The following is a 14970-nucleotide window of genomic DNA, read 5'->3' on the forward strand; positions in this document are numbered from 1 at the left end:
TAAATGAAACAAAAAATTTATAAACCACACATAAAACTAGTAAATTGATGGGAAAATGAGTAAATTAATGTTGGAGTTATAAATTGTAAGAAAAACTTGTAAACAAAATAAAAACTTGTAACTGTTGCATAAAAGTTGTAAATCAACAATAACTTATAAATGTTGCATAAAACTTGTAAATCACACCAAAAATTAGTAAATGTAACTTAGAACTTGAACAAAAAATAGTAATTACTTGTTACTTAAGTAACATGTTACCCATTTATTTAGAATTAATGGTATAAATTTTTTATTGAAATCTAACGGTCCATATCCATTACGGCATCAATGCCGTAACTTTAGTTACGGCATTATAGAATAACACATATTATTACAGAGGTTATCAGTAGTTGAAAATTCTCTGTCCTGGTGATAATATCATTCTAGGGTCAAAGCGAGTTTTCCTCTGTTGAAAAGTATTCCATTTGGAGCCAAAATGGATAATCCATTCTTCTTTAGTTGCATGATGGCCGAGATACTGCTTAAATTTAATGCCAGCATTAACACAAAACTGCAATATATCTTTGTTTTTGTTATCAAAGGCCTCCCAGTTATCAGCACTTGCATCCAAAAACCCCACAAAGTAGAAAACTTCTTCTTCGGCTGCTATAACTGCTGACATTCTTTCATCCCATCTGCAAGAAATTAAAACAATATTATCAATATTTGTGCATTGTTTTTTGGGCCAAAAGGTGGCAAAGCCACAATAAAACCATGTCATCATGACTATTATCAATCAAAATGATGGTGATTTTATCTCCCTTTTGTTCAAATAGCATTTTTCTTGATAATTATATTTCTTTCAGAGTCTTACTTGCTTCGGAGCAGAGGGTAAACAAGAACAGTTGATGAGGTAAAGTTTCTCTTAAGAAGAATGTTCCTGAAGACACCATTGTCGAAATCTGTGATTCGAGATTTTGGTATAAAGATATTTAGCCATGGATGAGGGATATCCCACAGTCCTTTCTTTCGAAGCTCTATCTCTTGATCATGAACTCTATTTAAAAACTGCAGGTATGTTACATCCTTCTCGAAAACAAATCCAGGAAGAAAACCCTTTAAGCTTTTCAGCATTTGTTTCACTTTCTGTCAACAAATACATGAAACGTTAATATTTTAATGAATATCATTAATCGTAATACATATTTATAATCAATATCTAATAAGAGATTCATCCAATTTGAAAAAAAAAAGATTCAAATAAAATACATTGCAGTGGAGTGCGTATATTTCTTATCTTTCAATTTATCTCATATTTTATTAATATAAAGAGTCATTATTTTGCGAGCGTTCTTGCACTTTATTTCTATGTATATCTATTCACTAAAATTATTCATACATTTTTTATAAGTCATTATTATTATTTAGTGTGGACTTTATTTCTATGTATATCTATTCACTAAAATTACTCATATATTTTTTATAAGTCATTATCATTATTTAGTGAGGGTTTCCGCATTATATTTCTTCACGTCTTTACAATTTAAGATGATTGATGGTTTACCTTAGCCTCATTTTTGTTGTCGTAATACGTAACTACCTCAATAATGTAAAGGATGCCGTATTGGTTTACGAGAAAAGTTATCTTTCGACGTTGTGACTGTGGATAAAAATCTAGAGGACTTTGGTTCATTAAAAGGTGACCTTCCAAAAAATCTGGCATCACTTTGTCGCTAGGTCCAGTAGTTGAGATCAAAGTTTCTTGGTCAGTGCTAAAAGACGAGAAATCACTATAAAGTATACGTAACCATTTAACCTGCAGACAAATTCACCAAGTAAAATGAATTAATGGATGCAAAGGCCATACATGTACAATTTGATTGTTCATTTTTAAACATAAATTAAGCACGAAAAAGCAAGCGTAAATTAGGGCGTAATTAAGTTCTGAAGAAAGCTAATTAAGTACCCTTTTTTTGGCCGGCCCGAGGACGATTCTTGCTCTAGTTATAATACCAAATTGACCTAAACCTCCTAGGACTGCATAAAACAACTCTGAATCCTTCTGAGGGGAGCAAGTCACAAACTCTCCTTTTCCTGTGAAAATGAAAGGCGCACGCCACGCCATTCTTAGGTTACAATATTCTGACTCAATTGCAAAATAATTAATTAATACTAAATAAACTATTAATTCATACTAGAGCATTTTTATTTATTTTGTAATTTTTTTGGTTAAAAGTTTAAGGGATGGATAAGGTTCTAATTGGTTTTTGATCTCTAAAGGTCCTCTTTTCTTGTAAAAATTGAACGTCGGCTAGGTTTCATTCATACTAGAACAAATTTTACAAATTTTTAATATAATGGCTGAGTCATTTAATAATCTCTAATGTTATGATATGGTGTGAATATTGTTGGTACTAGTAAGTTCAACTGTTCAAATATATTATGGTGATAAAAGTAATATTGGGTCGGTGATATAAGAAATCTGGAGTTCATCATGCAACTAAAAGAAAATATTAATTAAATGGTCTATCAAATACGATGACATAACGTGCTTTATATATCTACATGCTATTTATATTATGACTCATAAATTATGTTATTTTTATTTTGGAATACAAATTAAATGTACCATGCACCAGCAATATTGTTTAATGTCATTAGATTTCTTTTCCACAAAAGGAAAAAAAATGCAATTGCAATTTCCTGCCAGACAGATTATTAATAAACGTTTTACAAAGGAAAGCTGAAGAAAAAAATAAATCCAATTAATTTCGAAAGGACAAATGACTGTTTAGTCTTTATATTTTAACTTAAGTGTTTGTTTAATCCCTATATTTTTAAAGTACCTTAAAACACCCCTATAATTAAATATGCTATACTATTCTAACCCTCACCTTTATTTCCTTTTAGAAAAATACTCTTTTTCCAACAGTATTATTGGCATTAATTAATTTATTTATGAAAAAGTTAATGAACAAATTAACCAATAAATATTTATTAGTAAATAATCAATAAATATTAGTGAGAAAAGCTAGTATATTTTGTACACGCGCAACAATCTTATTGATAGTTATTTATAAATAAATTAATATGGACGACCTTAAAGTAATGTTTAATATGTTAATAATATTTTACAAATAATTATATTATAAAAAAATTAATTTACAAAATTAATCCTAAAAATAAAATAATAATATAAAAGTTGTGTTAATTTTCATGTTACTTTTAAAGTTAATTTAATAAATTATATTTTTTTTATTAATATCCCCAGTATTGTAAGGGTATTATGGTAAAAGGAAAGGTAAGAATAGAAGTGTAACATATTTAACAGCAGGATATCTTAAAGTACTCTGTTATTATAAGGACTAAACAACCATTTATCCGTTTCAAAATTATCTATATATATCTGAAATATTATGATATATCCTTGTAATATACTAGACACATTAGAGATAGAACACTTGACGAGTATGCAAATAATTTATTCTAGTATGGTAATAACATTGCGAATTGGCAATAATACATACTGGCCTAAAAATGCTCAACTATATTGAATTATTTCAAAGCCCCTGAAAAGCCTATGGCTTGGATCAAGCTCGACAAAATGATTTCCTGATGTTCGTCCTATATTTAAGTAGAGCTATTAAAGTGCTAAATTGAAATTAGAGCTATTAAAGTGCACGAAACTAATGGGGTTGGTAATTTTCAATTCAATCCAGCTTCAGTCGATAGATTTGGATCATCCTGAAATTTTCTAGTGAAAGAAAAATTTAATCAAATCAACCAAATTGACTTTTTTCATTAAGAATGTAATCAATTAAAATCCGTAATCTGTTACAATTACCAAATAGATTACATTCTTCAGTTTTAAACAAAATTTCTACGGCGATTAAAAAAATTAAAACAAATTTTCTACGCTTTATATTATTTAAAGCCTTTAAAAATTAATTAAATGGGGAATGCCTTATTTGCTCTCTTTCAAAATTTGTTCTTGTCACTTTATGCTCCGTTTGGCGTTAAGGTTATTGGATGGCTATAATTTTTAAGTTGTAATACACTAGAATATTTGGCAAACACGAATTGTTGTCTCTTGAAAGTCAAGTTGATTTGATCCTACGCTTGTATTATAAGAAAAACATATTATATTTATTTACTGCACAATATTAATTTTTATTTTATAATAATAGCTTTTAATATTTTCATTAATTACATCAAAATATTTATTTAAAAATAATAATTATTACACAATATTAATTTTTATTTTATATTTATGAATTTTTTTCTACCACAGTCACTTCTTGATACGAAATAGTACCTTAGTCCCAATTAATTTTTAATAAAAGAAAACATTGTCAGAAGATAAAATATGATCTTTTGGCATACAAATTGCTTGTCTGACGCTTTTACAGATTAAGACTAATTAATTTATCAGTTAAAAGGCCCAATTTATGTTCTGTTTTTTCTATTACTGTTTAAACAGTAGACAAGGATTAAAGTAGTATAAAAAAAATTCTAAGAAATAACACCTCATAGTATGTGATAGAGATAAGTATATTTCCCAGTATTTTTCTCCTCTATTCTTTCCTAGTAAAATATGTAGTTAAGATTAAATTTTAAATTTTGACATTGATTATTAGGTCAACTTTTTTCACTTTATTTATAATTAAATCATTTTTTTATTAAATTTAAAAGATGAAGAGAGATTAGGAGAAAAAAACACTGTAGAGGATCTAATCCCTGTTATAATAAGTACCTGTTAAAACGTCTAATTCAAGAACGTTTGTTATCTGCGGGCCTTTCTGGTATGTATGGCCGCTAATTCCAGCATTAGAGAGCGTCCCACCAACAGTGGGATACAAATAATCCGTCCAAGAAACCGGCGAAAGCCCCCGTGTAAGAGTGGCGTTCAGCACATCAATCCACATTTGCTCGCCGCCGACGTCAGCGTAAAATCCTAAAGAACGGTCTCCGGAGATCAAAATTCCCGTCCCGTTTCTGAAACGGTTCAGAGAATTCATCTGCACTACGACGCCGTCATTGGCCTGAGCCTGGCCCCACGTGGAATGAACCTGGCCTTTTGCTGCGATGGTGTATGAAAATAAAGAATTGTATGATAAATATATTAGGGTTCTGATGTCATCTACAGAGGATGGATAAAGAACTGCAAATGGTTTTTCTTTAATAATGTGGCCATAATCGATAGAGGCTAATTTAATGGCGCCAGGATCTGTGCGCAAATTATCTGTGGGCTCGGGTGGCACTGAAATTATTGAGGAAAAATCAGGTTTTTTTTTTAATTTTATAAAACCTTTTAAGGACCACTCTTATATAATATATAGGAATACGTAATCCAGAAATCGTACCTTGAAAATCTGAGTTGGCTTTTTCCGCTGAAGTGATTTAGGCTCCTAGATCACGATCCGCCACCACCACTCCTGTTAGATCACGATCTGTCACCACCACGCTTGTTAGATCACGAACTGTCTCCAATGATCTTCCAGGTTATGACTCAGGTTCGATCTGCACTTGACGTGTGGGCGCCTTTATCACTACCAAAGCAACTAGCACGAGAAAATTTTTCTCTCAACAATGGAGAGAAAAATCTTTTTCTTTGATCTGTATAAAGTGGCTTCCCTTTTTTTCTTTAGAGAAAAATAAGCCTTTTATATCATCTTTAGTGAAAACCCTAGGCTCCAAATAATGCCCAAAATAAAACTCACGTTATTTGCTTTTTCAATAGGGGACCCACCTTGTAAAATAACATAAGGCCCCTTACATAAAAGCTAATTAAATGGAGCCTCCCACTAAATGATATATTTAGGCTTTTGACCAAAATAGCTAGTTATCTTACTTATTAGTCCAGTAGTGGTGCAGTCAATTAAATGAGCTAACCCGGGGATCATTTGGGAACATACAATAGTGGCTACGATAATTAGGCATGTAATTAAACTAGCCTAATTATTTAATTCCAAATCTACTCCACTAAAATATTGGAACCGACTTCCATAATTATACGCTCGAATAATAATTCGTCCCAAGCCACATTGATTTCTTTACTGCACAATCCTTTGTACCACATCGTTAATTAAATTGATATCTCAACTGTCCAATCAATTTAATAACATCTTATTTCTTGATCCTTACTGGTTTTCTCTAATGATCATTTTCAACATACTAAATATGTTGACACACTCTGGCCAGAGAATTCTATGATCAAGTGCCGAAAACCCATCAAGAGATGTGTTGTACAAATTCTATATTGTTAATCCATAACTCCAATACTCATAATTGCTCCCACCAAGATACCGGGTAATCTTGACCACAAGGATGTGTCGTACCCGTTGGTAACTCAAATGGAATAACAATTACAATCATGAAATCATAATTAACTCAAGATTAAGATTACAGTAAAATCAATGCTTATGAGATTTAATAAGTCTGACAGTTATTACAAAGTTAATTAAATCTCATATGTGATCCTGTTCAATGTAGTCGCACTACATCAATAAATTCATACATGATTAAGACAAATCATTTAATGAATTTATTACAGTCTATACCTAAATAAAGTGCCCAACTTTATTTATCAACTACGAACTAAATTTATTTAATCATAAGATAACTTGTATTTATGTCTTCTGTGAATCCACATGGTGATCACATAAATACATATAATATGATTAAATGGACTTTAATACAAATATTAATGCAATTAAGATATTTGAATAAAATACCTCATTTATTTTATTAATCAGAAAAATTGTTTATTACAATTAAATAAACACATATGCTTTTAAAGAGCATATTTTTCCAATAGAAATAGCCAAAATGGTTGATGTTATAAAGCTTGTGATGAATAGTGCTATAAAATATATGATAATTGGAGAGCTTGTAGCCATATTGCTTCGAGAAAATGAAGAGGAAATGAACTTGTTTTTGAGAGAGTGCGGTAAAGTTTATAAATGAGAGGTCTTTATATAGAGATTTAATTGCGTATCAAATATTGATCAAAAGCAATATATTTAGTCTTAAAAGCACGTGGTTAATTCCTCTTTGTTATCCAACAATCAAGACAAAATCTATAAAACCACTATGCAAGGCCAATGATCTTTTAGTTATAAGGGTTTGAGTTAATTACTTAATTAATCCCTGTATGACTGTCTTTAGAAATTACCTAAAATGTCTATTTATCAAGTAACGTACGATTTTATTAAAATATAATCAATATTTTATTTGGATAAATGCAAAAGCTCTACTAAGAAAGAAAAAGTATTAACACAGATTAAAGGCTGTCAAATCAATTAGGAAAATTGATAGTTTGTTAAGACTTAAGAGTTCACTTTCAAACCTTGAAGAATACTAGTATAATAATCATGTAAAAATCCAATATTCGCCAAGCTATTTACAATTGAATTTCCCTCCCTGAAAAGATGGGGACATCTGAAATTATAAGAGATAAACAACGTAAACACTTCCTCCAATGAATTGTGAAAGCAAGCAACATATGCTATGTGACCATCCCTACTGATAAGCTACCTCCAAATAACAATTGCACAAATTTCTGCATGAAAAGAAGTGTGTATATGTATTCCCAACAAAGACACGGACAACCCAAGAAAGATCCATTGACAAGACAGACCCACAAGAAGATGTGCCCGGATTCCTTTAGCCACTCCATCGAAGGGCGGTGCTAAAGGGTGCCAGAAGAGTTGAGGCCTCTGCTGATTTTATTTAAATTATTTTGGTTTTAATGATCCATTTATTTTTAATTGCTTCCTTTATAAGGTTATGAAATTTTTAAAATTCAAATGTTATCTTTTCTTAGTTCCTTATTTACTCTTTTCTTTTACCAAAAAAATCAAAATTTATCATTTATGTGTTACAATAGATTCTCTTATTTTCCTCTTATGTGTTAATTTCTTTATCAAATTAAGATAATTTATGATAATTTCTTTCTCTTATCTCCCTATTAATTGTTAAAGGATTTAGCACCATGACCAAACCCGTTGACAAACTACCGTTGCAAGCTTTTATCAGAGATAAAACTAAAAGTTTTCAAGATTTTAAATTCTAATGAACTAACAGTTCATCTACATCATAGGATAAATAATAATACATTTAGAAAACCTTAATCTATAACTAAGTATCATTGTTTGATAAACTAGTAAACCAATAAAAGTTACAAGTAGGCACTTATGGAATTTAAAAATTATTGTTGAATAAAATTTATCTAAGCATCCCATGTGAAATACTGGATAACAAAGAGTCAAAGACTTCCTAAGTATTCTACGTAAATAATTTAATAAAAGATATAAAATCAAAGATAATCATATATAAATTTTATAGATCTAAGCATATGTAGATAATGATATGTAAACTTTATAGATCTAAGCAGAGGTTTATTGAATATTAATTTTAATTAGAGCTGGTAAAACAAGTCATTGGATCGTGTTGGTATCATGTCAAATTTAGGTCGATCCAAACACGACTCATTTAACAATCGTGTTAAAATATTGAGACCCAAATCCAACACATAAAATAAATGGGTTACCCAATAACCCCTTTAATAACTATATATTTAAAAAATATTACACACCCTGAATTATTACACATTTGCACTATTTAAAGTTTAAATTATATATATATGTAAATAATATTATATATCGATATCATAAAATAACATGTGTATCAATATTTTATACACTTATACTATTAAAGTTGTAAATTTATATTAAATTTTATAAATAAAACATTGTGCAGATGTTTGTCTTCCAAAAAAGATAAAAGAGAGAATTATGTCCAATATATTTTGATTAATGACAAAAACTAAATATTAAATGTAAATTTATCTGTCATGTCAGGTAATGGTAAAGAACTTTACCTACTGACACAGAAAAAAATCGTGTCAACCCAACCCGGCCCATTACAATCGTGTCAAATTTGACGACACATATCCATTTATTCATGTCGTGTTCGTGTCGGGTAATTGGGTCATGTTAGATTTTTCCTACTCTAATCGATGGAAATATTTAATAAAATTCAACTAAATATGTGAAATAAGAACCATAAACATTAAAGTATGCATATAGGAAATTAATTGAATAAAAAGTAATTTATTTCATTGTCCAATTAATTAAATAAAAAGTAATTTATTTCATTGTTCAATTAAATAAATAAAAAGTAATTTATTTCATTGAACAATGTATCATTCTCAACCCCAGTATTAGAGATTAGAAAGACATAAGCAGATTGAGAATAATAAAATCAATAAAACCCATCATGTAGCTGCCACCTCTAAATCTCCTCTCTGCCGTCCGTCTCTTCTTCCCCAATCGGCATGGTTTGCTTCTCTTCATATATTACACAACTTGGCCGAATCCTTGTCTAATTTGAATTACAATTCTTAGAAGCTAATTCACCTACTTAATTTAATTAAATCCTAAAGCGATAACATAAGATAACCGACTGTAAGAAGCCAAGTCGTATTTCCATATGATTTAGATTTGTAACCAATTAAATTTTGGTTGTTTAACCTTAAATTCATTTACGTGTACGTTGGTCCAGTTGCTTCCAAAACCAATTATTCTTCAATGCTTCACAAATTATTCTTATTTACGCATTTTTATACATAATATCCAAGTGTTTTCTTGTTCAATACAATAATCCAACTAATAAAAGTATTAAATAAAAATAATTAACAAATATATAATTAGGAGTAAAATATGTATAAATTATATGCTCATCGTTTTCAGTTGCTAAACGTTTCTTTTATTTGTTTGACCACTTATATGGTCATGATCTAACCGTCATCATTATTAAACGGTTTTAATTTTAATTAAACCATTTTGATAAACCAATTAATATATATTTTAATTTCTTAGCCCATAGTTTCCAATTGCTTCATATTCTAAATACATTTGATTTGATTATAAACTAGAACAAGTATCCTCTTAGAACTGCGTAATCAATTCAGAATAAGGGAGAGCAGGTCACAAACTCTCCTTCTCCTGCGTAAAAGAAAGGCGCACGCCAATCCCTTTTTAGGTTAAAATACACAATTGAAAAATAATTAAACGACTCAATCATACTAATTAAAATATGTTTTGAACAGAATGACTAAGTCATTTTTCAATAGTTTCTAATATATTAACGAAGAGACATTGATAATTCTTTACCTTTAATATGTTCTTTACGTTAATTACCTGCCTTATCCAATGCATATTGTAAGTGCTTGAAGATTCAATTAATAAAATCTTTCGTTGTGATACAGGAAGTCTGGTTTCAATCCTAATGTCCTCACCTAAATGTTACACGTACACTACTCAACTTTACTCAGCAATGGATCAAAATTCAATTAGTTACCTTTTATTCGAATAATAAAATATATAGATAACTGAAAAAACACTGCAGCATCTTTTTCGTACACAATGCAGCCGTAATCGATAGAGGCTGATTCAATGGCAGCAACGTCTGTATGAACCTCCCTGAGCTCGGGGCACTGAAATTGTCATATATAGTTGGTGTTACCAAGCTTACGATGAGTAGTAATGTAAAATATATTTTAACTGGACAACTTGTAGCCATTGATGCAAGGTAAAGAAGACCAAACAAAATTGTTGCTGCAGCCTGCAAGGGAAGTTAATCAATGAGATTATGAGGGCGCCGAATTTTCTGCGCTGACGAGAATAGAGCACAACAGAAGTCGCTCTGCCAAAAATTCAAATTTCCAGTTTCTTGGCCACCCTCCAACTGCAATAAGATTTGCCGACATTCTTCTATTCTATATTCTAAATACAACATAAACTAACTCAACCTAAGCTAACTATGCCACCTTTGACTTACAGTTTATTAATCCTTTCATCTGGATCTGGGACACGAGCGTTGAGTCAATATATTACTATTTTTTAATACCAATTATCATAAAGTAAAAAAAAACATAAAAGTATATAGTAATTGTTGATGCAATTTTTTTAACAGTAACTATTTTTTTTCAGAATTTCAACTATATCAAGCTTTGAGGGTGTCCAATCACGTGGTTTCCTGTCATTAATTATTCTGCAAAAAAAAATAATAATAATTGTCAAAGGGTGCTAGGGTTAACAACAATAACTCTTTGGTGCTCTAGTTAACTCTTTGTACTTAATTTTTAGATAGAGAGAGCTTAGAGGGAAGTGGAAAATTTTTTTGTATTCTAGTGCTCTAGTTAACTCTTTTTATATCTTACCTCAAAATGTAGGGGTCGTAGCCTTTATATAGACAACTTGAAGCATTGAGGTAGAGGAGTTATCATGACACGACAAGTGTCCACAAAACCCATGCATAATGGCACGTATAAATATGTGTGAATACTTGTTTCTTGACTAGTATTTTTGGACACTTGTCTTGATTTTTTGTTGTTTTGATTTTTGGTTCATGACTTTTAATGGGTTTGGGCTTGACTTTGGCCCTTATATTGGTTCCTCATTGAGAGAATTGATTTAGTATCATATTGCTTATAAGTGAACTTTTGCAAAAGTCTTTACCCGTAGGCACTTAAAATAATTTCTACTGCACTTAAAATAATTTCTAAGTAACTAGCCTTAGTCCATTTTTGTATAGAATGGTCCTAGGGAATATTTTTAACAAGATTTTTCCATAAGCGTATTTGTAAAATTTTGCCCATAGGCACTTAAAATGTTTGCCCCTAGCACTTTACGTCAAGTGTTTGTTTGCCCATAGACTCATTCGTAATATGTTTGTTTGCCCATACACTCATCGCATAGAAGGTATGTTTGTTCATATGCTTATTCCGTAGAATATTTGTTGGCTCATAGGCTCATTTCGTTGATGCCTATAGGCGAATTTTGCATAATGTTTTTTGGCCTGTAAGCTCATCTATAAAATGTATATTTGCCAGTAAGCTCATTTCGTAAAATGTAATTTTTCCCAATAGGTACAATCCATAAAATGTATTTTTGGCCCATAAGCTCATTTGATAAAATGTTTGTTTGCTCGTGGTTCATTCCATAGAATGCTTGTTTGTCAATATGCCTATTTTGTAGAATATTTGTTGGCTTGCAAGCTCATTTTGTAGAATTTATGTACCCATAGGCTCTTTATGTAAATTGTTTCTATATACATAGGTCAATCTTGCGGGGAATAGAACTAGGTCATTTTTTTCAAATCATACAATTAGGTATTTTGTTAGTTCTTGCCTTTAGGCAATTTAAATAGAATATTTTCTAAATACCTAGGTCATTCTGGTAGACAATAGCCGAGGTAATCACTCCCTTAGGCAATTTAAATAGAATACTTTCTAAGTACCTAGTTCATTCTTATGGACAATCGACCTGGGTCATTTTATGTAGAAAGTTTTTGTTGAGTCTATCTTTTTATGGACTTTTGGGCTTTTTATAATTTGGTATAGTAGAGAACCCCCAAGTCTCACTTTTCAAATTTGAGAAGCAAGACTTTCTTTTCTTTTGTTTTCTTTTAGGGTTTATTGGGTTTTTCCTTTTATGGATTGAATTTCAAAATAAAAAAATTCTCTAAAGCATCCATCCTCTTAAAATCAATCTGTAACCAATCTTAAATAGCTTACTGACAGCCCTATAGAATTTATCTTAACAATTTTTAAAATTCGTAAAGAGAGGGAGAGAGACAGAAAGTACCTCTTTTGAAAAAGACTTTTGATTTTCTAAAGTGTGGGTGATAATTTCTACTATAAAAACTCTTTGACCACTCACTAGGGAAGTGTTCAATTTCCTTCTTTTGCCCTATTTTTCTTCTATCTTCTTATCTTCTCTGAATCAACATTTGTTCTTTTGTTGGCTCTTTCTTGTATAGCTGAAATCGTTTCACTGAAGGACATCACTCAAAATTAAGTTGCTTCAAAAGATAAGCAATTTTATAGAAAAGTGCTCTAGGCAATCCCTGTAGATACTTGCCCTTAGGCATTTTGAAATATTTTGTCGATACTTGCCTTTAACCAATTTTTTAAAGACACCCTCGGGAATTTTTTCCTTAGAATATTTTCAAGGATTTGTCCCTTAATTTTCTTGTAAAAAATAGGCCTGAAGGACTTGGTGAATTAATAATTGTCCTAAGGCATTTTGTCAAGATATAGCCTTAGGTGTTTTGTCAAAACACTCCGTTAGGCCTATTCTTAAGACATACCTTTAAGCTTATTAGTCGACTATTACCTTTAGGCGTTTTAATCAACATCCATGCATAAGCCACTTTAGTCACATTCACTCTTAGTCATTTTGTTCAAAAAATGCCTTAGTTAGCGCCTGCATTTAGGTATTTTAGTCAATATCTACCCTTAGTCGCCTTAGTAAGCACCTCATTTGACTTTAAATGTTTTATTTACAATATTTTCCTAGTATTAATTAGGTCAATCTTTTAAAAAGCATACCTAAATAATTTTTTTAGAATTGTAACCTTTTTGTTTTGTCGAAGACTAGCCTTTGTGGGCATTTTTACTTAGATTTTCCAAGTATTTAGGTGATTCTTTCTAAAGAGTAGACCTAAGCCATTTTTTATAGAATTAATTTTAGCTGTTTGTTGAAGACTTGCCCTTTGGGTATTTTGTTTAAAAGTACTTTCAAGTACTTAGGTTATTCTTTGCAAATAATGGGCCTGAGTCATTCTTTATAAAATTATATCTTTCGCTCTTTGTCAAAGACTCGTTCTTTAGGCATTTCAACTAAAAGTATATTCTTAGCAGTAAGGTAATTCTTTGCAAAGAATGGACTTGGTCATTCTTTGTAGAATTACACATTTGGTGCCTTTTTGAAGACTCCCCTTTGGGTATTTCACTAAGAAGTATTTTCGTAGTACCTAGGTTATTCTTTTTAGAATTATGCATTTTGACAATTTTTCGAAGACTTGCCTTTTGGACATTTTATTTAGAAATATTTTCTAAGTACCTGGATCATTCTTTTCAAATAATGTATCTAGGCCATTCTTTACAGAATTATGCCTTTAGCTATTTGTCGAAGATTTATGCTCTGAGCATTTTACTTATAAATATTTCTTAAGTGTCTAGGTTATTCCTTGTAAAGAATGTATCTAAGTCTTTTCTGTTGAATCAAAGGCTTAGGTGTTTTGTCATATTTTACCTTTCTAGACACCTTACGAACAATGTTTTTTTAACTTCTAAGGTCATTCTTATAGAGAATGGACCTAGGTCATTTTTGCATAATACGCTCGTAGGTTTTCTAATACTTGCCCTTCAACAATTTACTTAAAATCTTCTAAAGAATGGACCTAAGTCATTTTGTGTAATCACGCGCTTAAGCCCTTTAGCTAACATCCATGGTCCACCTTTTTCGTGCTTTAGTCAAAGTTTACATTTAGGGTTTTTTTTTAAGCATTCATCCTCATGCGCTTTTGTTAACACCTGTACTTAGGTGTTTTAATCAACATCCATCTTAGGTACTTCAATTAGCACCTGCACTTAAGTGTTTTAATCAACATTCACTCTTAGGTTCTTTAGACAATCACTTGCCTTAAGATGTTTTAGTTGACATCCACCTTTAGGTGATTTAGATGTTTTACTTAGAATTCTTTCTAAGTATCTAGGTCATTATTGTAGTGTTATGCCTTTGGTGTTTCATCAAAGACTTGTATTTTGGCGTCTTATTTAGAATTATTTCTAATTATCTAAGCAAGTCTTATAAAGAATGGACCTATGTCATTTTTGTAGAATTACATGTTGGTGCATTTTTTCAAAGACTCACCTTTTAGGTATTTAAAAAAATTTTCTAACTGTTTAGGTCACTCTTTATAATGAATGCACCTAGGTCATTTTTTACCGTTATTAACTTAGCATTTCGTAAAAGATTTATGCTTTTAGGTGCTTTACTTAGAATATTTTCTAACTACCTATCTCTTGTAAAGAATGGATGTAGATAATCTTTTTTAAGAATCACACCATTGGCTTCTTTTTGGAAAACTTGTTTTCTTCTTGTTTTTGCTTAAAAATATTTTCTAAATATCAAGATTATT

The 14970-nt window shown here is 30.6% G+C and overlaps 1 protein-coding gene across 1 annotated transcript; it reads right to left on the reverse strand.

Annotated features, from left to right (window-relative positions):
- Positions 1 to 382: 382 nt before the first annotated feature.
- Positions 383 to 10750, reverse strand: LOC18054483 (cytokinin dehydrogenase 2). Its single transcript, XM_006451423.2, has 7 exons — positions 10661 to 10750; positions 10342 to 10477; positions 4733 to 5239; positions 1946 to 2073; positions 1544 to 1795; positions 854 to 1125; positions 383 to 674 (listed from the first exon to the last, which is right to left on the reverse strand). The coding sequence occupies exons 1-7, from the start codon at positions 10748 to 10750 to the stop codon at positions 383 to 385; spliced, it is 1677 nt and encodes a 558-aa protein (XP_006451486.2).
- Positions 10751 to 14970: the final 4220 nt, after the last annotated feature.

Source organism: Citrus clementina, unplaced genomic scaffold (genome assembly GCF_000493195.1).
Source record: "Citrus clementina cultivar Clemenules unplaced genomic scaffold, Citrus_clementina_v1.0 scaffold_1, whole genome shotgun sequence".
Classification (NCBI taxonomy): Eukaryota; Viridiplantae; Streptophyta; class Magnoliopsida; order Sapindales; family Rutaceae; genus Citrus; species Citrus x clementina.